This window comes from Colletotrichum acutatum (genome assembly GCF_030867785.1).
Source record: "Colletotrichum acutatum strain CBS 112980 chromosome Unknown BDZ83scaffold_71, whole genome shotgun sequence".
In the NCBI taxonomy this organism is placed as follows: domain Eukaryota; kingdom Fungi; phylum Ascomycota; class Sordariomycetes; order Glomerellales; family Glomerellaceae; genus Colletotrichum; species Colletotrichum acutatum.
In genome coordinates this window covers 46,751-68,118 of record NW_026849065.1, presented here as the reverse complement: position 1 = coordinate 68,118, position 21,368 = coordinate 46,751, and the positions used below count along the sequence as shown (strand labels likewise).

The window sequence follows — 21,368 nt, the reverse complement described above, 5'->3', positions numbered from 1 at the left end:
TGAACCGAGAAGAGGTCAAATTGACTAAGAGTTATGAGGCAGTGGGATCACAGAAAAAAAAGGTCGGGTGTCTAACTGGAAGCAATTCCTTGCATTTTTTGACTTATACGAATAGGTAAGTTAACCAGTAGTCTCTAGCGAGGATTGTCAGAGCAATTGACTTCTGGTCTAAGAGGAGTATTGGAAGTAACATGTCGAGTTTGATTCAGAAACGAGTCCCCTTCCAAAGAAATCCGTTTTGCTGTGCGACGAAGACGATGACAGGTCGCGGGTCTCAGATTGGATGCAGTCAATTGAGACCAGGTGAGACCCTGGGAGATGCGAGCGTCAAGAATCTGGGGATTGTCAAAGTCAAAACGGCAGGCGGTGTGGCATAGTGAGAGCTCGGCGCCACAATTCTGCCGTTGCGACGGAGCTGCACCTTGTGACGATGCCACTACGCTCCACCTGGGATTTTCAACTACAGCCGATTGAAGCCATTCGCAAGGTTCACAATCCCATTACCACCGATACATACGAATAGATTCAGTATAATCGAGCGCAAGCAACGAAATGCTACTGCGAAACCTCCACACAGGCCACCGTTGACGAGCCCCTCCCTCGTCGCGCAACAAGCAGCCCTCTCTCCCCTCCCCCACTAACACCATCACCACCACGACGCTCTGCTCCCACGATGCCTCGCAATGCTGGCGCGGCACCATCCCTGCGCAAGGGACCCAACTGGTCCTCTCACCTCCGACAGTTCAGCCGAAGTAGCCTCGAACCGCCCTCCGCGACATCGTCCGTCGACTCGCCCCGATCCCCCGATACCGTCTCCAGTGCCTCGACCATCCGCGGCGACAACTCGTCCAGCTCTGTGAAACAGCGCCGCCTCGAGCGTAGGTGCACCGTAGGCGTTAACGAGGGATACTCGCGCGACGAGGTGCTCCTAAGCCCGGAGGTGATCAAGGGCGATGTCAGACCCGGGAGCCTCGTGGCCATCACCGTGATCAAGACGGAGGGCGATAAGACTGCGACAAAGGACCATGCGACGGCGCGCGGCGGGAACTCTGCGAACAACACCGGTGCGGGAGCGGGACAAGGCGATGCGGCGCCCGAGGGGGCGACGCTGGGGAAAAGGTACTTTTGCGTCGCAAAGGAAATGTCCAAGGAGCTCAAGAGCCGGTTGCCCAACGTTGACATCTACGTCGTCAAGCATATCGCAGATGCATTCGGCATGAAGAAGGGCACGCAGGTACTCTTGACGCCGGTGGACGCTGATAACCCCGCGACGGCCGCCTCACATGTCGAGCTCTCGTTCAAGGACCAGTATCTGTCGCGATCCGACATGTGGCGCCTGGCCATCGGCGAACTCACAGAAAGGACAGTCTACAAGGGCCAGTCGATACTATTCATGGGCACGATAAAAGCGCAGGTCACGGCGGTATTCGTAGACGGGCGAAAGACGCACTCGGCTTTCTTCACGAGGAACACGAGGCCGATTTTCAGAAGCGAGTCGGCGAGGTACGTGCTGTTCATCCAGATGGCGCGCGAGATGTGGGACTTCGACTCGGAGGGGTCCGGCGAGATCCTCTTCAACAAGGTCGTCAACGGCTTCCTGCCGGCGCTGTTCAAGAAATGGGCCAAGCTCAAGGCCAAGCACCTCGTGAGCATCGTGCTCTTCGCGAGGGTGGAATACGACACGGGCCTGACGACGGAGCTGGCGAGCAGCACCCTGCACGGGGACTACTACACGGGCGTGCAAATATCGGGCGACCGCAGGCCGTACAAGGACTTTTACCGCGTGGTCGTCAGCGAGATGGCGAGCGGGGAGTGGACGACGATCCTAAACCAGCTGAAGCGCGAGTTCAACTTCTTCAGGCGGGACATTAGCCTGCACCACCAAAAGGCCAACAGCGCGTTCGTGCCGCTGGCCGAGGAGAACGGCGGCAAGGGCATTGCGTCCAATCGCGTCAAGGCTGAGTCGTCGCTGGCCATGTACGGCAACTTCTTAGAGGCCATCAACCTCGCCTCGTCCCAGTTTGCGCATGACTACGTCGACCGCGACCTAATGCGGACGGGCATCTCGATTGTAGTCATCAGCCCCGGGCCCGGCGTCTTCGAGGTCGAGTACGAATCTCTGCGGCGGACCACCGAGGCCCTCGTCGGAAACGGCATCGGCATCGACCTCATCTGCGTGCCAAAGATGCCACTCCACTCCGTCCCACTGTTCCGGTACCGTAACCCGCAGACCTCGGAGGGCTCGCACGGCCTGTCGAGATCGAGGTCCGTACGGAGCCGTGAGAGCACGCCGAAGCAGCAGGCCACGCCCATCATCGGCAGTTACCAGTCGGTGGCCGAGTCGCTGTCACCGACAAAAGGACTAGAGCTCGCCCACCGCATCGACAGGCTTGCGAACCCGCAGGACGAGTGGTCGTACGCGGTGCCCCAGTGGCTGCACGTCTCCTACTGGACAGGGACATCCGAAGAGGCGCTGTCGTATCAAGGCATCGCCCTCTCGGTGTCCGAGGACAAGGAGGGCCAGGAGAGCGAAGACTTTGCTATCCGCGCGAGGATGTATGATCTTCAGATGCGCAGCGTCTTGGAGACGAACGAGATCGAGACGACACCGCTTCAGGCCGACCCGCTGTTCCCTGTGACGACGACCGAGTCTAAGAGCTCACTGCGGTCGCGGCTCAGCGGGACAGACGAGATCGCCATGATACCCCTGAAGCGCCACCAGGACACGCTTGTTGACCACGTGTATGGGTTCCAAAAGTTCATGCCCGACAGGCTCGTGAAACCGGGCGAGAAGTCGCTGTGGAAGCAGCTGCAGGAGTATGACGAAACGAGGGCGAGACTGCCGAGGTCGCGGCGCCCTGCGCAAGCAAGGGCCTCGAGAGACCTAGAAGAGACGACGAGGCGGCAGCTGATGGAGGACGCGGGGCTGTTTGGGACGTCGCTGCCCGAGAAGAAGATTGTGCCGAACCAGAGCCTTGCGGCTGTGACGGCGGGGCGCAAGTTATCGGTCAACATTGTCGATAGCGAAAAGGCGGAGATCGTGGCCGCTGCGAGGAAGGCTGCGAATCATCCACCGGCGGCACCGTCGTCGGGAGCGGCAGGGACGTCATCTAATCAGACGTCGTCCTCTACCTCCTCGTCGACGACCCCCGATTCCCACAGCGTAGCGGGTAAGATGTCTGTGGCATCGCCGTCCAAGCCTCCTAGGTTTATGCGGCAGATCAGTCTCGGCCTGCGGGGCTTCGGTATCGCGGCGCCCAAGGTGGTGGCGGCGGAGGCGAGCTTCGAGACAGTCAAGGCGTCGACGGAGCAGAGCGTGACGAGCCCCACGATGCCGCTGGTCATGTCGACGATGCCGCGCCCGTCGTCGCCGCAGGTCATCAAGCCGAGCATTTCGACGGCCATGTCCTCGTTCTCGCCGCAGCTGTTCCGGTCAGATTCGCGCGATACCCTTAAGGACCTGCCCTCGACGCCGAGCATACCAATCAACATGAAGTCCTCTTCACGCCGGGGCGAGAGCTCGATCGGCCAGCAGCATAGGTACGGGACCGTCCTGCCGTCGTCGCTGGCGCGCAAGGACCATTTTCGGGAAGACCCCGATCAGAGGAACTCTCACGTGTTCAGGGCAGAGGAAGACAATCAGAAAATGTTCAATAGTAAGCTGCGCGCCGGTGCTATGCCCGAGCTGCCGTCTACGTTGTCACCGACCACGGCCATCTCGCCTTGGCTCACGGTGCTGAACCCGTCGAACCCGGACAGGAATAAGGTGGACGACACGGTGCTCTACAGCCGGTGGCAGCATGTGTTCCCCCGGACTTCGGAGATGAAGGTCATGAAGTGGAAGGCCCTGTGCTGTCCGGCCGCCGTGCCGCTCACGACCGAGTACTTTCCCTCAAAGTCACAGTTTGACACGGAGTACCAGAGACAGCCGTATGTCATCGCGCAGAACGCCGATGATGAGCTTACAGAAGAGCCGAAATCGAGAGAGGAGTTCTTGCGGGAATTAATCAGTCTCCGTTTCTCGCAAGGGTTCCAAGTGGTCATTGGCCCGTCCGTCGCCAAGGCGTTTGGGCAGAGGCTGCTGCGAATTGCCGACATATTCTCACGCGACCAGGCGATGGAGGACGGTACGAGCATCTTCCTTTCGGTGGGCAACACGATCCACCAGCTTTCGTGTGTTAATGGCACGGAGGTGGAGGTCAACATTTACATACGCAAACCGGCCGAGCTGACGGTTGGGAACTCCAATTCCGGCCCGCTGTACAGGCCGGCGATCCGCACGTTGATGGAAAGCGGGTACCGGACCCAGGAGGTTGACATATCCACGCCGAAACCGGAGAGGAACTGGAACTACATTGACTCGTATCTCGCGGGCCACCACGACGAGATGACGGAGAACCTGAGGTTCTGGAGGACGCGGTTCGTGCTCATCCCCATGGTGTCGCGATCGTCGGCGGTGCCTAGGAACCAGGCCGGCGACAACGCCGAGGAGGTGCGCTTGGAAGGAATCAGAAGGCTGTCGCTATCGTGGCAAAAGCACCGTTACATCCCGCCGTTCGAGCGGAGATACCAGACGGCCAAGTCGAAGCGCGATCCCAACCCCCTGGACATTGTGTACAAGACGGAAGACCCGTCCGTCGTCATCGCGGCCGAGCTCGACAACTTACCATTGGTGGAGGGCCTAGGCGAGAACCGTAAGGGACAGCTCATCACGAGCCGGGAGCACTTTCGCAAGTCCAATTTGAATCTCTCGGCGCTGGCCGAGGCGATCCAGCAGCCCGTCGAGAACGGCGGCGTCAAGCTGCAGAACCGACGGTGGCATCTGCGGCTGCACTACAACTGCTTCATCGGCTCCGACATGACGACGTGGCTCATGGACAACTTCGAGGACCTAGACAGCCGCGAGGAGGCGGAGCAGCTGGGCAACATGCTCATGGTCAAGACGTACGACCGGCCGTCGGATGACAAGAAGGACCGCGGCGGGCTGTTTGAGCACGTTGAGCGCCGGCACGTGTTTAGGGACGGACAGTACTTTTACACCATCGCTACCGAGTACGCGAAACCGCACCCTCCCGGCTGGTTCAACTCGCGCCGTGGCCGCGACGTCTCTGTGCCCTCGACGCCCATGTCGGAGAACGTCCCGCGCGACTCGCCGCGGCCGGGCATGATTTCCCGGCCGACGTCTATCAACGAGGAGAACTCGCCCATTTCGGGCGCTACCACCCCGACGGCGTACTCTGTCATGTTTAGCAACAAAAAGGTGCCCAAGGTCTGCCTCAGCAAAGTCATCAAGTACGACGTGGACCACCGCAAGCGGTCGTACCGGCCTGAGCGCGTCGACCTGCACTACGACCGCCTCCACAACCCGGACAACTGCTACCACATCCGCATCGACTGGATGAACGTGACGGCGAAGCTCATCGAGGACGTGGTGGAGGGCTGGGCGCGCGAGGCGGCGACGTACGGCCTGCGGCTGGTCGAGGTGCCCATCAAGGAAGCGTGCTCCATCACGGAGGTGAACCCCTTCCGGAGGCCGTACCTCATCAAGCTGTCGGTGCCGCCGCCGAGCCAGCAGCCGGTGACGTATTACGAGCCCAACTCGTTCTCGCCGCAGACGGCGCCGGGGAAGCACTTTTACCAAAAGGTGCTGATGCGCAAGTTCGACTTTGTGCTCGACATGGAGGCCGCGTCGAATTACCCGCGTGACGTCGAGGTGAGGTACTCGTGGGGCCGGCCGGACTTCAAGTATTCGCAGTATATCCACCGGTCCGGGGTGCTGCTGGCGGAGATCACGGACGAGGGACACTTCCTTGTGCTGGCCAACCGGCTTTTTAGTAATCGGGCCTGGACGGCGAGGGATAAGGAGCTCAAGGATTTGAGGGAGGCTAATAGCGGTGGTGGTGGTGGTGTTGGTGGACCGACTGGCGGTGGTGCGAATACTGTCGTTGAGCGCGGGGGCAGGATTATACCCGTGGGCTCGTACACGCCCTTTGGGATCCCGGAGCCGACGCCGATGAGCAGTCCGATGGTGAAGCCCGTTTTCTATGCCGGGGGCGGTGGCGGTGGTGTCGGTGGTGGTTCGCCTGCGGTGAGGGCATCGGACATGAGAGCAAGTTCCAGCGCTTCTGGCGGACCTTCTGGTGGTGCGGCAGCAAACACAACGGCCGCGGTGGACCCGATCCCGATTCTCACGGAGCTCGAGGCATTTTGCAACGACGGACCGGGGTTGGAGGCATTCTACAAGGAGACGCTGGAGCGGGGCCCGCCGCAGGCCATGACTACGCCGGGAGCGATGAGACCTACTGTTGTTGGGCTTGAGGCTGTGCCGGAGGCGAGTATTCCGATGTTGGGGCTGCCGGCGGGTGTCCTTGGGGATTTGCATTCTGGTGGTGGTGGTGGGCTTGGGTATGGAGGTGGAGGTGGACCGGAAGGACTCCGGGGGTTGCATATTGGTGGCGGGAGCCCGAGTCCGGGGCCGAGGAGCTTGATGAGTAGTCCGGCTGCGGGGATGCAGTTCTTGAGGAGGGCGAGTGTGCAGGATGGACTTGGGTTGGGGGGTGGGGGCCCCAGGAGGGAGGTTAGGGAGAGAGAGAGGGAGTGATAGTGGAAGATGGTCGTGAGGTGACTGTGTGGATAGTGTATATTGGTGTTTTTCTGTGTAGATGATTATGAAGCTCATGAACATAGTACTAGTGTTATCTTTCACTACATCTGTCTATATTTGTCGAATTAGGGCCTCTGCACGTTCTATTGCACGATCATGATTACCTTTGAGAGGGTCTACCAGGTTCTCGCCTCACTTTCGGAGTTGAATGCTACGCGATGGCTTTGCCAAAGCGAATGGTCATCATGTAAGTCGTGGGATGTAGCTGACCAAGGTAGCCCACCCACCAGCCAGTCACTTTCAGCGTCATGATCTCACCTAATGGCTTCTACGTTGATCCCTTCTTCCAGATCACGAATCACAGGGACTCAAAGGCTGGAGACCATCATGATTTCACACTGTCTGCCTCTTATGATATGATGAGCAATATTGCTACCGAATCAAGTGAGGACTGGGCCTGGCGGCGAGGGGAAGTTGATGTTTACGCTGGTGATGTGTGGCTCAGCTGTGCAGACCAAAAACCTGGGATCTGGAATCTGCACTCTGCAGGCGTTGCTGCGCCACATGGGGGCGTCTGGTCGGAGATTTAGTCGCCGGCCAGGTGGCGTCGACAAGGCGTCATGTGATTTTCGGGAAGCGGGGGGTGGCTTGTCGGTGATGCCAATTGACTTTCGGTATGTGCCTTGCCCAAGCCACACACCACTTCCCGTGCGGGTTCCGTACCGAGGTGTGGCTTTACAGGGGCTGAGTGAAGTTTAATTGCAATGCCGGGGCATTTTCCTTTGTGGGCGCGTAACGATTCAAATCGCGAACCGGACAAGATTATGGATACAGAAGCAGAGAGTGGAAGATGCCGGAGGAGGGCGGTGGGCGCATAGTAAGCACACTCTCCGGCCGGACACAAAACCAGGAGCCCCAAAGACTCGGATAGGTTTGGGATGGGGGATGGGATCTACCTTGGTCTGGAACCCGTCATTCTTGGTGCGGTGGGCGAGCGTGCCTGAATGAGGCAAAAGGTTAAGTGGCAGCTGGTGGTCCAGCTGTCTAACTGTCTGTTCCACCCCTTGTCACGGATGGGGTATTGGGAAAGTATGAGGTGGTTTTACCTGATTCGAAGCGGTGTTGCGGTCTGGATGTCAGACAGTCCCGAGTTTATGTAGGTAAGGTACCTACGCAGTAGAAGAAAGAAAGGTGTGGCTGGCCTGGGGAACGATTTGAGTTGGGTGTTGAGTGCAGGTGGCTGATGTCATTGTGCGCCCCACCCACCACACTTCGAAGTCTGAATGGATTTGACCTGACGATGATGCGACTCAGCGAGTGATTCCATTGTATGCAGGTGAACTTTGACTACTCTTTCTTGGTTCCTTCTAGATTGATTCGAGAAAAGTGCCAGACTGACGAAAGACAATACCGTAGTCTCAGGCTGGTGAATATGAAGAAGCAATAGCCAAGACGATGCGATCGACTGGTGACCGCCTTGGCAAGTCTTGTGTTCTGATGCTTGGCAAGAATGGGGCTTGGCAGAAGCTTGTTTTGGGCGCGCACTTGGTGCCGTCGTGTCTTGTTTTGCTGTGCAGGGTAGGATTGGAGGATTTGGGGAGACTCGAGAGGCGTGGCGTCGGCTTGGCACGTCACCGGGGTTGTGACGACATTGCACGTCGTGTCCGAGATGCGCCTGGACGTTGTCTGGATGCTGTTTGGATGGTTGTTCACGATGGCTCAATTGGACGGATTTCATCCGCAGGGAGTTTATTCGATGGAAGGGACAATAAACACTGACGGTAGGTACCTGGCGGTAAATGGCAAGGGAAGTGGGAGAAGTTGAAAAGGCACGGAGGAAAGGGGGGCCGTAATTGGCAGGGACGGGATCCATTGCCCCGCTTTACAGACGTGAAAGGGAAGTCACAGAGTCGACTCATTCAGCAGTTGCTCTTGCCATTCATCACTCTCTATCTGGCATTGGGGAGGAGCGAGAAACAGAAGGGAAGCTGCCATTCGCTTGCTACTTTCCTTACTTCTCACATCCTTCGTAGGTTGCGTGGTCACTTTGTGTGTGGTATCGGGCAGGGACGATGAGGGAGAAATGTTCAAATGAGAATGGAAGGTGTCGATTCAGGGAAATTAGCGTCTGCGCATCGGTGGATGGCTGCAATCAACGGCGCTTCCCTACTATTGGTATTGTCGCGGTGCATATGCAAACAAAATAAGGTAGGGTTAGGTAGGACACACTACGGTCCACGGAGTACCTACACAGCTGGATCTGACGTAGGGCCTGCCACTGTGAAACGCCCCCAGCCCATCCAGCGCCATCTTCTCATCTCCCGTCGCTCACTCGTCTCTCTCCCGCCTCTCTCATTGAGTATGGTTAATGTTGTGGTCGCCATGGGACCGTGACGATTTTCATCTTAGTGCCATCCAGGGGCCAAGAACTAGCTAAAGCTCCCTCACTCCCCTTTCTTCTCTTCCAAATCATCCCTCGTCCCTCTCATCTCTCACACTTTGTTTCTTTCACCCTCACCACCGAGTCTCACACCTCGACCATCAAACATAAACTCTGAGAGCTCAGCCATCAACCGTCCCATCTCGAGCTGACTAAGGCCAATCCATCCGACAAGTCAATACTCAAGGGACCTTACAGATATTGGTACACGACTCGCACTCGTACTGCTTCCCACTTTTCCGAGAGAAAAAAAAGCACTTGCACTGCCTCACCTAGTTGCATATACGCTACTCCCCTCGACACACCCGCCGTTGCGAAAGGCCCAAACCAGACAGCTCGCGGCCACTTGTTCACCTCTTCTTCGCCGCCCTCACACCGCCGACCGACAGCGCAGTACCTCACACAGCCCCGGCCGAGCCCAGTCGTTGTCGTCAGTTAGGCTCTACTGCTCTCTGCAGTGCTGCACCGTTGTTCTCCATAGCGGCGGCAACCGGTCTTGGCTTGCGCGTCTTCTCTGCGGTTACCAGTGATTGGCTTGGCAGATTTTGCAGTCCCTTCACCCTTCACCTCCCAAAGTACTGACCGTCAATCGGACTGGACCCGTCTCATCTCCGGCACCCCGGCCCCCAGACGCGGAAGACTTGCGCCAAGGAGGCCTCTCTCCCGCGCCACAGTTGATCATCTAATTCCAAAGCTCAAAGCTCTCATCTGCGCCATAAGAGAGAACAACAACGATACCATTGTCGACATCTTCTCTCATCCCGCAGTTCAATATTGACATACCCATCCAACCAACGAGGAACCCCGGAACAAGGCAACTACAAGAACCCCGACTCACAGCTCGGTTCGCGTTTCGTCTCAACATCTGGGCGCTGATCTGAAGCGATCCGATCTTTGCCACAAAAAGCACAAGCCCAAGCACTCCACCAACACCATCAAGTCACCAACACACCACCCTTCCCTTACGAATACATTCGTATCCACCACCCAAATAGCCGTCGTCACCTCCAGGCGCGACACGGCACAGCACAGCATGAGCACCTGTGAGTACCTTTCTTCCCTTATTACCTAAGTCTTCACTTTGAGCCAAAAGACCGAAATCCCATTCATTACCCGCCTACCCCCGTCCCCTATCCCCCATCTTGCCCCCAGTCACCGTTGCATCGTCTTTCTTGGCAGGACAGGACAGCAGAGCCCAAAGGAACATTCGCAAAACACTTTACACACACATCACAGCTCTGTTAATTTGTTTCTCTTCTCTACGGAGTATTGTTATTGTTGTTTCCCGTACTCCCCCTTACCTCCAATTCCCTCCCTTTCCACTCGCAGGTGGGAGACTATCTTCTAGACTACCACTCTAGTCTCATCTCTCTCCCACCAATTGCCTGTGCAACCGCCGAGTGTCAAGTGTGACCTCGAGCAGTTTGTCTCTCATCCACACCACTACCTATCTACCCCCGTTCTCTCCGTCGCCTCCACAAATCATTCCCACCTGCACTCCACACAGCTAGTTTCACGTCATTACCCTATTTCACTTAACGAACCATTCCCCTTGACCATACCTCACCTCACCTATCCAATTTGTTTCCTGCCTCACCTTTCCACCCGTCAAGCACAAAGCGCCAGCGCTCAACCCGCTGCAAACACATAACTGACCATGCCGTCACTCATCGGCTCAGTCAACCACTTCGATATCAAACGCAAAGCTCACGGCCTCAGTCGCCGGAGTCAGGAGCAAACATGGAACCCATTCCGTCACGTATCATGGGAGAACCAACCGCATAAACGATCCACCTGGGATGGCGCCAATCTTGAGGCACAGCGCGAGGTGCCCGCGGAAGAGAGGGAAACCGATGAGGCGATACATCACGTCCAGAGCGAACCTGCACCCAGAGATTCCGAGACAGTACGCAACAGCTTGGGCAAGGAGACAAGATCAGGAACGGGAAGCGGCAGCGGCGACACAATGTTTGAGAACAAGCCCGAGGACGGTGGAGTACGGAATCGAAAGACGGAAAACTCTCAAGGCGAGGACCTGCCGCAAGAAGAGGAGGAGAGGCCCAAAGCCAAGAAGCAAAAGTCCGGCATGATCCGACACGTCCAGCCGAAAACGCCCTTCACCGTCGCCAACCAGCTCCAAAGAACCCTGCTCAGCTCATATATCAACATCTTGATCTTGGCAGCACCCGCCGGTATCGCCATCAGCTACGTCTCCTCTGTCAACAAAATCGCCGTATTCGTCGTCAACTTCATCGCCATTATCCCCTTGGCCGCCATGCTGGGATTCGCAACCGAGGAAATCGCACTGAGGACGGGTGAGACATTGGGAGGTCTTCTCAACGCAACTTTCGGAAACGCCGTCGAACTCATTGTCGCTATTCTCGCCTTGGCCGAAGGGAAGGTCCTCATTGTGCAGACGTCACTCATTGGCTCCATTCTCTCCAACCTGCTGCTCGTCATGGGCTTCTGCTTCTTCTTTGGCGGAATTAACCGACCCGAGCAATACTTCAACACCACCGTCGCCCAGACCGCCGCCTCACTCTTGGCTCTCGCCGTTGCCTCCGTCATCGTACCCACCGTATTCGACAAAAACGACGGCACCGATAACACCGTCCATGTCGCAGCTCTCTCCCGCGGCACAGCCGTCATTCTGCTCATTATCTACGCCTCATACCTGTTCTTCCAGCTCAAGACTCACAACGCTGTCTTCAACGAGGAGTCACAAAAGGTCGCCGCCAAGCCCTGGAGCCGCGGCGGCTTGAAGGAAGGCGCTCTTGCTCGCGGATTGGCCGGCACTGGAGCGCGCATGGCTCAGACCGGTGTCCGCGGAGAGAGTGAGAACGAAAGACAGGAGCTGAGCCGCATGATGATGCAACGTCACGAGGAAGAGGAGGATGAAGAGGAAGAGCCCCAGCTGCACTTCTTGGTCGCCGTCGGCACTCTCACCGGAGCCACCGTCCTCATCGCCTTCTGCGCCGAAGCCATGGTCAGCTCTATCGACTACGTCACCAAGGAGGGCGGTATCAGCGAGGAGTTTGTCGGTCTCATTCTCTTGCCCATTGTCGGTAACGCTGCCGAGCACGCTACTGCTGTCACTGTCGCTATCAAGGACAAGATGGATCTCGCCATTGGTGTCGCCGTCGGTTCGTCCATGCAGGTCGCGCTGTTCCTGATTCCGTTGTTGATCATCATCGGCTGGGGTATGGGCAACGATGCTATGACGCTCAGCTTCGACCTTTTCCAGGTTGCTGTTCTGTTTGTCGCCGTTCTTTTGGTCAATTACCTGATTGCCGATGGCAAGAGTCACTGGCTCGAGGGGCTGCAGCTCATTTGTCTGTATGCCATTATCGCAACATGCTCATGGTGTAAGTTGTTATCCTTGCGGATTTTATTGCGAAAACAAATACTAACGAGAACGAATAGGGTACCCCGCCACTGGTGTTGCCGGCTAAGCCAGTCACTCTCCTGTTACGACCTTTCCTTTACCCATCCAAACTTTGTTCGAGCGTGTGCCATTTTTCTATTCATATAATGTCTTGTTTTTCTTCAGGAAGGGTCGCCCTTTTCTTGATGTGTACATATAGGACCAAACGTGCGGGTTTCCTTGGAGGAACTGTACATTGAACCCGCCCTTTTGGGTATTTACCTAGGCCATGGGCTTTGCGAGCTGAGGAGGAGGGTGGATGTCTGTGTGTGTGAGTGAGCGAAGGAAAGAGAATGATGAGAGTACAGTACATGGCTCTGTTGGCATGTATATGCGGCCAGACGGAGAGTACTCGAAAAGAAATAACAAACAAGTTCAAGCCTCAATGCTCTCAGCAGGACGCTGCAACGGCATTTCCAATGGAAACTGCCAATGAGTGTCTTGGTAGGCAAATTTGACAAATTCCCGTAACCATGTGTGAGAACTTCCTAGATGATACTCCAGTGTCGATTTGGGACCAATCACGCAGGAACTTGCCCTACTTGACTGTCAATCGTCCGGCGGAACCTGTCATCTTACCTTAACTGGTGGGATGATGCTGACAGTTAGTACATCCATGCCACGCGGGTAGTAGATCTCTTTCATATATCGAGTCCTGCCTGCATGTTTCCAAGATTAACGAGGAATGCCCTGGTCACAAGTCACTGCGGAAGTACGCGACGCCTAACATCTTGACCCCCCATCCCTCCCTATCAATGATCTAGGTTGAGTTGAGTGCCGTGATCTGTAGACTATCAGGACTTGATCTCAAATCATCTATTCTACTGGTCCCACACACCCCTTGCCCTCCTATCGCGAGCCTACTTGCTAGCATACGTCGCATCCTCAACCCCGCGGCGCCGCCTGGCACGAGGTCCGGCAATGCCTACCTTATACGAGGTAGACAGCCACCTGGGTCAGCAGCACTGAGGGGTAAGACAGAGCAATACTACAACACTGCGGAAACACTTACTGCACTCAGGCAACTTGTGCACTCGCTACGCGCAATATTAATCACTTAATCTCACATCTTGGTAAGTTGGTCCTGGAGCAACTCCGCGCCAAGATTCCTGTTCTCGGCTCACAACCCCGCAGTTCACCACGCAGCAAGCGATTCCCCCCAACGGCCCGAATCGGAGTCGATCAACCACCCCCTTCACCGGATACCCCAAAGCATAATAGATTTGCCAAGTCACATAGCAAGGGAACCACTGTGACTGAGCCAGGCACAGAGCATGCAGAGCGGAGCAAAAACTGCAAGCTGCAAATCATTGACACCTTAGACCTTCATTGGAGGGAAATCACGGACAACGGGTATGCATGCGCGCACCAAGCAGATCGAACCCCACACCAAGGCGACTCCCCGCTTCACCTCACGCAACCGCGTTCCCCGAGATGAAGTGAGGTGATGTTGCTGTTTACTACGTAACCACGCGAGATCTCGGTGGTATTGATGTAATGATTCGAATGCGGGGTTGATTGGTCAATGGGCTTTTAAAAAGGGGCCAAGTAAGTACGATTTTGACCTTCGCCATGGAGAGCTGTGTAGGTTAAGTTGGACTCAAACCTCAAGTGGCTTTCACGATGAAGGCGTCGACGAGCCGAGCGCTGACTTTCTGCGCCAGCTTCGCGGTATGCGAGGCTCGCTCTCTGTGGTCTTCGATCCCTGCGACGTACGGAGATTCGAGTTCGGATACGTACTTGCTCAAGACTGGGTATCCTATTGGCAATGGCAAACTCGGGGGTGAGTCTAGAGTCTGGACTTGAAAGTTTACTTGAATTGACTCGGGGCTATGATGTTGACACGCTTCTAGCGATTCCGTTTGGTCCGCCTCATGCGGAGAAGGTCAACCTGAATATTGACTCTCTCTGGGCTGGCGGACCCTTTGAGGCCTCGGTGAGTTTCTGATCTCATCTAAAAAAGAAGCGAGCATCTTGCTAAAAAATGATTCCTATCAGAACTACACAGGCGGCAACCCAACAGAGCCAAAATACGACGCTCTTCCAGAGATCCGCTCATTCATCTTTGAAAATGGAACCGGAGGTAACAATCTCATTCGAGACTCAGTCAGTGCCATGTTGCTAACACACAATTATGAAGATGTCTCCCCCATCCTCGGCTCAGGAGCAAACTACGGCGGCAACCGCGTCCTCGCAAACCTAACAGTCACAATCAACGGCGTGGGCAACTACACCTCGTACAAACGCACCCTCGACCTCACAACGGGCGTCCATACGACAACGTTCACCGCAAACGCGGCAGACTACGAAATCACCAACCTCTGCTCGTACCCGGACCAAGTATGTGCATACCACGTCGCAGTCACCTCTTCTGCCGCAAGCAACAGCACAACGACTTTGTCCGCCGTCACGATAGGTCTCGAGAACCAGCTCATTGATACTGATACCTACAACGTAACCTGCGGCGCCGACCATGTCCGTTTCACTGGCGTCACGCAGCTTGGTCCGCCGGAGGGCATGAAGTTCGACTCCATCGCAAGACTCACCTCCGAGACTTCGTCCGCGGCCATCACGAATTGCACATCCTCCGGCCTTCTCAAAGTCACACCCTCACCAGGCCAAACCACCCTCACAATCATCATCAGCGCCGAGACAAACTACGACCAAAAGAAAGGCAACCCAGCCTCCTCCTACTCCTTCAAAGGCGCAGACCCAGGCCCCAAAATCGAATCCCTCTCCACAACCGCCTCCTCGAGACCCTTCTCCGACCTCCTTGCCTCCCACATCGCAGACTACCAAACCCTCCAATCCGCCTTCACCCTCACCCTCCCAGACCCCCTCAACTCCTCCACCACAACAGAAACCTCCCAGCTCATCGCCTCCTACGACTCCACCACCCCGGACGGCGGCGACCCCTACCTCGAAGCCCTCCTCTTCGACTACGGCCGACACCTCCTCATCGCCTCCTCCCGTGCAAATTCCTTACCTGCCAATCTCCAGGGCCGCTGGACGGAGCAGCTCTGGCCCGCGTGGAGCGCGGATTACCACGCTAATATTAACCTGCAGATGAACTACTGGCACGCCGACCAGACGGGGCTGGGCGAGGCGACGCAGGGGGCGCTGTGGGATTATATGGAGGATACGTGGGTTCCGAGGGGCACGGAGACGGCGAGGTTGATTTATAATGCTAGTGGGTGGGTTGTGCATAACGAGATGAATGTGTTTGGACATACTGCGCTGAAGGAGGGCGCGGAGTGGGCGAATTGTAAGTAACTAACCCCCTTCTCCCCTTTTTCCTTTCTCTCCCTCCCATATAGCAGACTTGAACTGACTAACACTCCCGGCAGACCCAGCAGCAGCAGCCTGGATGATGCAACACGTCTTCGACGCCTACGACTACACCCGCGACGCAACCTGGTTCGCGTCCCAAGGCTACCCCCTCATTAAAGGCGTCGCCGCCTTCTGGCTCACCCAGCTCCAAGACGACGCCTTCTCCCGCGACGAAACGCTGGTAGTCAACCCCTGCAACAGCCCGGAAACCGGCCCCACGACGTTCGGCTGCGCGCACTACCACCAGATGATCCACCAAGTCTTTGAATACACCCTCCTCGGCGCATCTGTTCTCCCCTCTGCTTCTGCTGAGGATCAGGACTTTCTCGACGCCGTCACCGCGTCCCTCGCGAAACTGGACAAAGGTGTCCACGTCGCGACATGGGGCGGCCTCAAGGAGTGGAAACTCCCCGAGTCGGCGCCGTATAACTCGGATAAACCGTCTACGCACCGTCACCTATCCCACCTGACGGGTTGGTACCCGGGCGCCTCCATCTCCTCCTTCCTAGGCGGCTACGCTTCCAACGCTACAATCCAATCTGCCGTCCGAGAGACGCTCATCTCCCGCGGGCGGGGCAACGCGCCCGACGCAAACGCCGGCTGGGCCAAAGTCTGGCGCGCGGCGTGCTGGGCGCGGTTGAATGACACGGAAAGAGCCTACGACCAGCTCCGGTACGCGGTTGATGTGAATTTTGCGCAGAACGGGCTGAGTATGTATTCTGGCACGGGGGCACCGTTTCAAATTGATGCGAATTTCGGGTTGAGCGGCGCGGTGTTGGGTATGCTTGTCGTGGACTTGCCGCTGCCGTATGCGTCCCCGGAGGAGGTGAGGACGGTAGTGCTTGGGCCCGCTATCCCGGCGCGGTGGGGCGGCGGGAGCGTGAAGGGATTGCGGATCCGGGGCGGCGGGGTTATTGATTTTGGGTGGGATGCGGAGGGGGTTGTGGATGAGGCTGTTGTTGTTTCTGGGAGTAGAGGCGGGGGGAAGGTGAGGATCGTGAATGTGAAGGGGGAGAGTTTGGCTGAGATTTAGGTTGCTCATATCAGACAAGCTTGATTGACGATACGTTGGGCTACCAAATCAGTGCAAAGAAGCAATAATGTCTCTGTTATCGACGCTAACATGCGGAAGATAGTGTGATGGCCAGCATTCCAGGACACGACGTGCTCGTGCAAAATGCCATGGTCAGCTGTCAAACTCTACACTAACCCCAAGAGTCTCTCAAACTTCATCTCTTCCCCGTACCGAACGTTCCTGACTTACACCCGCGCTTATCAAGTAACCTGATCAAACAGATCCTCCAAACCTAGGGGGTTGACAACTCCCAGTTACAGACTTCTGTCTGTCTAGCATATCCTCTTTGGAAGAGCCATTGCCGTAAGTCAAGCATCCGCAAGTGAACCACATCTCTCCGTCCACAGGCTTACTAATATACCTCTCACAAAGGATCCATTTAGTTCCCTTTTAGTGCTGACAGGCGACATCTCATAGCTTTACCCGACGCTGCATCCAATGGTTTGACAGAATCATGCTGATTCATGGTGTTTGTGTTTCTCGTTCCCTGCCTAATCGGTCGGAACGAGGTACTTTGCAGGTAATTGGTGTTGTTAGACCCGCCTGTTGCACAAAGTGCTGAGAACGTCTCACACTTAAAATCAACCACAGCCCTTCGAGATATTGGTAAAACACACTTGATCACTGCTTCATTCACTATAATAAACAAGAAATATGGCATCGTGGCAACAAGAAGTACCAGCTCTGAGGGCAGACATCAACGGCGACGTCCTCCTGCCCGGCGATGAGGGGTACGAAGAAAGTCTCGTGCGATGGTCCATCGTCTGCATCAAACCAGCGGTAAGACCCTAGATACTGGCAACGCCCACTAGCCTAACATGTTCGCGGTGTCTCTAACATCTTCACAGGGCATAGTCGTCAAACCAAAGTCAGCCCACGACGTCTCAGCAGCCATCCGCTTCGCCACAAAACACAACATCCCCTTCACCACCAACGGCGGAGGCCACTCCACCGCAGGAACCTCATCCTCGGACGGCGGTATGGTCATCCACCTAGCATCCCACCTCCGCGACGTAACAGTCGACCCCGCCAAACGCCTCGTCACCTACGGCGGCGGCTGCACCTGGAAAGACGTCGACGCCGCGACCTGGAAGCACGGCCTCGCGACCGTCGGCGGCACGGTATCGCACACGGGCGTCGGCGGCCTCGTGCTCGGCGGTGGACAGGGCCTGTTGAGCGGGCTTCACGGCCTCGCGGTCGACTGTCTCGTGGAAGTGGAGGTTGTTCTTGCGGATGGGTCGATTGTTACTGCGTCGGAGACGGAGAATGCGGACTTGTTTTGGGCGCTGCGTGGCGCTGGCGCGAGTTTTGGTGTTGTCACGAGGTTTACTTCGGAGGTGTTTCCGCAGGGGAAGGTGTGGTATGGGGCTTTGATGTTTGCTAACTCGCAGTTGCCTGCGCTGGTTACTTGGGCAAATGAGTTTGTGGAGCGGATGGATGGGAGGCAGTTTGTTATTATGGGATTTGCTTATGGCCCGCCGGGGCCTGATGCCAAGCCTATGATTATTGTGCAGCCGTTCCATAATGGTACGGGGAAAGAGGCGACGGAGGGTATCTTCACGGGACTGCTTGATGTCGGACCGCTGGTGAATATGGCGACCGAGATGGATTACCCAACAGCCAACACGATACTCGATGAGCTCCAGGGTCCTGGTGCAAGACGGCTGATGGGCGGAACGAACCTCACCGCACCTTTTGAGCTCGCGAAATGGGAAGAGATGAGCAGGGAGTTTTACTCGCGTGTCGACGAGGAGACAGCCAAGGGCAACGACATGCGGGGAAGTATCCTGGCCGTGGAAATCTACAAGAAGGACAAGGTGGTGAGCGTGCCGTTTGGAGCGACGGCGTACTCGAACCGCGGAACGTACTTTGACTGCATGGTCTTGACTTGCTGGACAGACCCAGCCAAGGATGGCATGATTAGGGGTTGGAATCGGGTATTGGCGGCAAAGATCAAAGGGGATAATCACACTGGTGAGAGGGGCGGCGTGGGACAGTATAACAACTATGCGAGCAGCGATGTTGGTGTCAAGGAAGGGTTTGGGGAGAATGCAAAGAGGTTGGTGGAGTTGAAGGGGAAGTATGATCCGGACAATCGGTTCTCGCGCAGTCCTTGGAAGATTGTTGCGTCGTAGGGGAGGCATGGCTTCATCACGAGATTGGGCATCGGTTTATGCACCCTAAGTATTAAGCTATATCTAGACGTTGCATTGCTTTGCGGCGCCCAGGTGAACTCATGTTCGTTGGGTCAAGTCGGAAATTTCACATATCATCCAACACAGTGGAATTCCAGGGACTTCATGATTGAAACATAAAGCCGGTGTTGAGAGAGTAGCTATTAGGGGTGTCTGAGGGCTGCATACTTACTTACCGCCAATTGGAAACATCAAATCATGTTCGAGTAACAATCTTTCAGTCCTAGATCGCGAAATGCAATATATACAAGTTGAAAGGATGGAACTTTTGGAGCAACCCGAGCAACACTTTTCAGGACAAAGAAACAGTCGCCGCGAAACGAGCCCCCTTTTTGGCGAGCAGCTACTTATAGACTTTCAACAAACAAGCTGTAGAACAGTTGTTCAACATAGATTCTTTGTATATGAAAAAAGCTTTGGGGGAATAGTCAGTTTGGCGGAAAGGATAGGCGCGCGCGTGACCCATCATATTCAACGGTCCTTGCCGGGGAGATACGGAGCAAACATGAGCCGCAACGTTCATCTGCCAGAAGATGCTGCTATTGCTTTATTGAAGCTATCTGGACGTTCACGCGCCATCTTGGCACTCTGGAACGAGTGATTGAGAGCGGCCAACTGCCTTGTTGTAAAGAGTGCCAATGCTAACTGCTTCTACCCGCAGTTTGCCTTCCTTTGGGCTGGCCGACAAATTCCAACGCTGCCTAGGCCGACCCCAAGCTGTCGGGGGCTGTTTCATCGTCGCTTGTTGCTAGTCCTCGAATACCTACTGTTCAGAATCAGCTTCCTTTTGACGTCTCTCACTGTTGGTTCGCGCGTAGAGTATCCACGTCGATATCGTTTGGACTCCGCGAATCCAGTATTAATGCCATCAAACCTTCTATAGGGCGCGCTCCATCTACTGACCTCTCACACCTCCGTTCCACTTCTACGCTACATAAGAGCCTTTATCAACTTTCAAGCTGCCTCTGCTTTCCAGATCTCAAGCCATCCTGCCTGATCAACAAAGTCCATCGCAACCATGAATCTATTCAACCTCATCGCCAGTCTCGCCGTCATTGTCGTAGCGACCGCTGAAGACAAGAAGTCAGCTTGTCACAAAGAATTTCCCTGCGCACATACCGTGGCGGGCAACTGCACCCACTTCGACCTGAATAATGAGTGGAGATCCAAATGGGACTCACGCCAGTTCAACGAAACTTGGCTCTTCGCCGATTGTCCAAACAAAGTGTTGAACAACTCTCTCGTGACGAGCAAGCTCGACCTCAGGGAATGCGTGGCCAACGATCAAGGCGTACTCGTTGCGCGGGAAGGGTGAGTCAAACCAAGTTCCGATTCAATTTCGAATGATCCTCTGAAGTGCGAAGATGATGGTGACTCACGCGAAATCAATCAACGGAAAAGTGGCGGGTCAAATGGACAAATATGCACATTGTCGAACCCGCCGCCCGTACCGGTAGGAGAAGAACCTTCAGGGAATATCACGCTGCAGTGCTGGGTGCCGGGAAATGCGGCTCTCAAGGAGGTTGGTCTCCTCGCGTTCAAGGAGGTTGGTCTCTGTAAGTGCACCTTTCTGCCTGAATATACAGTCACTCTTGACTGACGTTGACGGTTTTCTCTATCAAGCCAATGTGGTCTGGGTTGATACAAATGGCATTCTCGGCTGCTATACCAAGCCTGGCAAGAGGGTTTGGTGAGGGAGCTCGCTCAGTCATCCTCACGTCTTGTCATGAGAGTGTCGAAACTTGAGGGCCGTCGACAGTCCTGGGGCGCAGACCGCGAGCAGACGTGGCCGACACTCGGGTCGATTAATACAGTGGCTAGCAGCAACAAGTACAATAACATCAGAATATTATTACTAAACACTCTTGAAACAACACAAAAGATAAATGTGAACAGCGCCGTCAAAAAATTCAAAATAAGAACTAAAAAGAGTTCACCCCCCCGGTGCTGAACTGGGGGCTACATCTCTTGGTGCTCATGCTGGGAAACTTCGATTTTTGGGTGCTTATTCCGGGACTCGAACTCGTGATACTCGTATGCGCTAAGCCTGTCGTCGAGTAGGCTGGTTGGCGATTTTGATTGTTGACCATAAACCACTCCACCACCCAGCCAGTTTGACCTGGCCCCCCGACCTAGGGGGGCGCCTGCTGGCTGGTGACAGGAATGGACTTGGAGGGCTATATGAAGGCTTCTTGTGTATTCGGGTGATGGAAAAGGTTATCGGATGAAGGTTTGTGATGTGGCTGGGTGAACCTGAGGAAGGTGCGGCGTTGTAATGTGGATGAGCTGGCACGGGAAGG

General features: G+C 55.7%; 5 protein-coding genes across 5 annotated transcripts; all 5 read left to right on the top strand.

Annotated features, from left to right (window-relative positions):
* Positions 1-440: 440 nt before the first annotated feature.
* Positions 441-7,130, top strand: BDZ83DRAFT_732217 (uncharacterized protein). Its single transcript, XM_060512889.1, has 3 exons — positions 441-3,540; positions 3,658-6,405; positions 6,734-7,130. Exons 1-3 carry the CDS (start codon positions 674-676, stop codon positions 6,762-6,764), a joined length of 5,646 nt encoding a protein of 1,881 aa, XP_060363051.1. The 5' UTR covers positions 441-673; the 3' UTR covers positions 6,765-7,130.
* Positions 7,131-10,701: 3,571 nt separating this feature from the next.
* BDZ83DRAFT_653435 (calcium/proton exchanger) lies at positions 10,702-12,496 on the top strand (the record flags this gene model as incomplete). The annotated part of the gene is made up of 2 exons (XM_060510614.1): positions 10,702-12,409; positions 12,468-12,496. The coding sequence occupies 2 exons, from the start codon at positions 10,702-10,704 to the stop codon at positions 12,494-12,496; spliced, it is 1,737 nt and encodes a 578-aa protein (XP_060363050.1).
* Positions 12,497-14,091: 1,595 nt separating this feature from the next.
* On the top strand, positions 14,092-16,831 carry BDZ83DRAFT_581810 (alpha-fucosidase; the record flags this gene model as incomplete). Its single annotated transcript, XM_060505492.1, has 5 exons — positions 14,092-14,251; positions 14,322-14,404; positions 14,467-14,551; positions 14,609-15,733; positions 15,816-16,831. The coding sequence occupies 5 exons, from the start codon at positions 14,092-14,094 to the stop codon at positions 16,829-16,831; spliced, it is 2,469 nt and encodes an 822-aa protein (XP_060363049.1).
* A 320-nt stretch (positions 16,832-17,151) lies between these two features.
* Positions 17,152-19,330, top strand: BDZ83DRAFT_627431 (uncharacterized protein). Its single transcript, XM_060508631.1, has 3 exons — positions 17,152-17,176; positions 17,246-17,653; positions 17,722-19,330. Exons 2-3 carry the CDS (start codon positions 17,528-17,530, stop codon positions 19,006-19,008), a joined length of 1,413 nt encoding a protein of 470 aa, XP_060363048.1. The 5' UTR covers positions 17,152-17,176; positions 17,246-17,527; the 3' UTR covers positions 19,009-19,330.
* Positions 19,331-20,086: 756 nt separating this feature from the next.
* BDZ83DRAFT_753888 (uncharacterized protein) lies at positions 20,087-20,762 on the top strand (the record flags this gene model as incomplete). Its single annotated transcript, XM_060514411.1, has 3 exons — positions 20,087-20,379; positions 20,470-20,624; positions 20,692-20,762. The coding sequence occupies 3 exons, from the start codon at positions 20,087-20,089 to the stop codon at positions 20,760-20,762; spliced, it is 519 nt and encodes a 172-aa protein (XP_060363047.1).
* Positions 20,763-21,368: the final 606 nt, after the last annotated feature.

What these genes read in the sequence shown, in the direction of transcription:
- BDZ83DRAFT_732217 (XM_060512889.1), top strand. Translation starts at nt 674, where the DNA reads ATGCCTCGCAATGCTGGCGCGGCACCATCCCTGCGCAAGGGACCCAAC. An exon ending in TCGATCGGCCAGCAGCATAG is followed by an intron (nt 3,541 to 3,657) that starts GTACGGGACCGT and finishes AATGTTCAATAG; the next exon opens with TAAGCTGCGCGCCGGTGCTA. An exon ending in GGTGGTGGTGGTGGGCTTGG is followed by an intron (nt 6,406 to 6,733) that starts GTATGGAGGTGG and finishes TTGTCGAATTAG; the next exon opens with GGCCTCTGCACGTTCTATTG.
- BDZ83DRAFT_627431 (XM_060508631.1), top strand. Translation starts at nt 17,528, where the DNA reads ATGGCATCGTGGCAACAAGAAGTACCAGCTCTGAGGGCAGACATCAAC. An exon ending in TCGTCTGCATCAAACCAGCG is followed by an intron (nt 17,654 to 17,721) that starts GTAAGACCCTAG and finishes ACATCTTCACAG; the next exon opens with GGCATAGTCGTCAAACCAAA.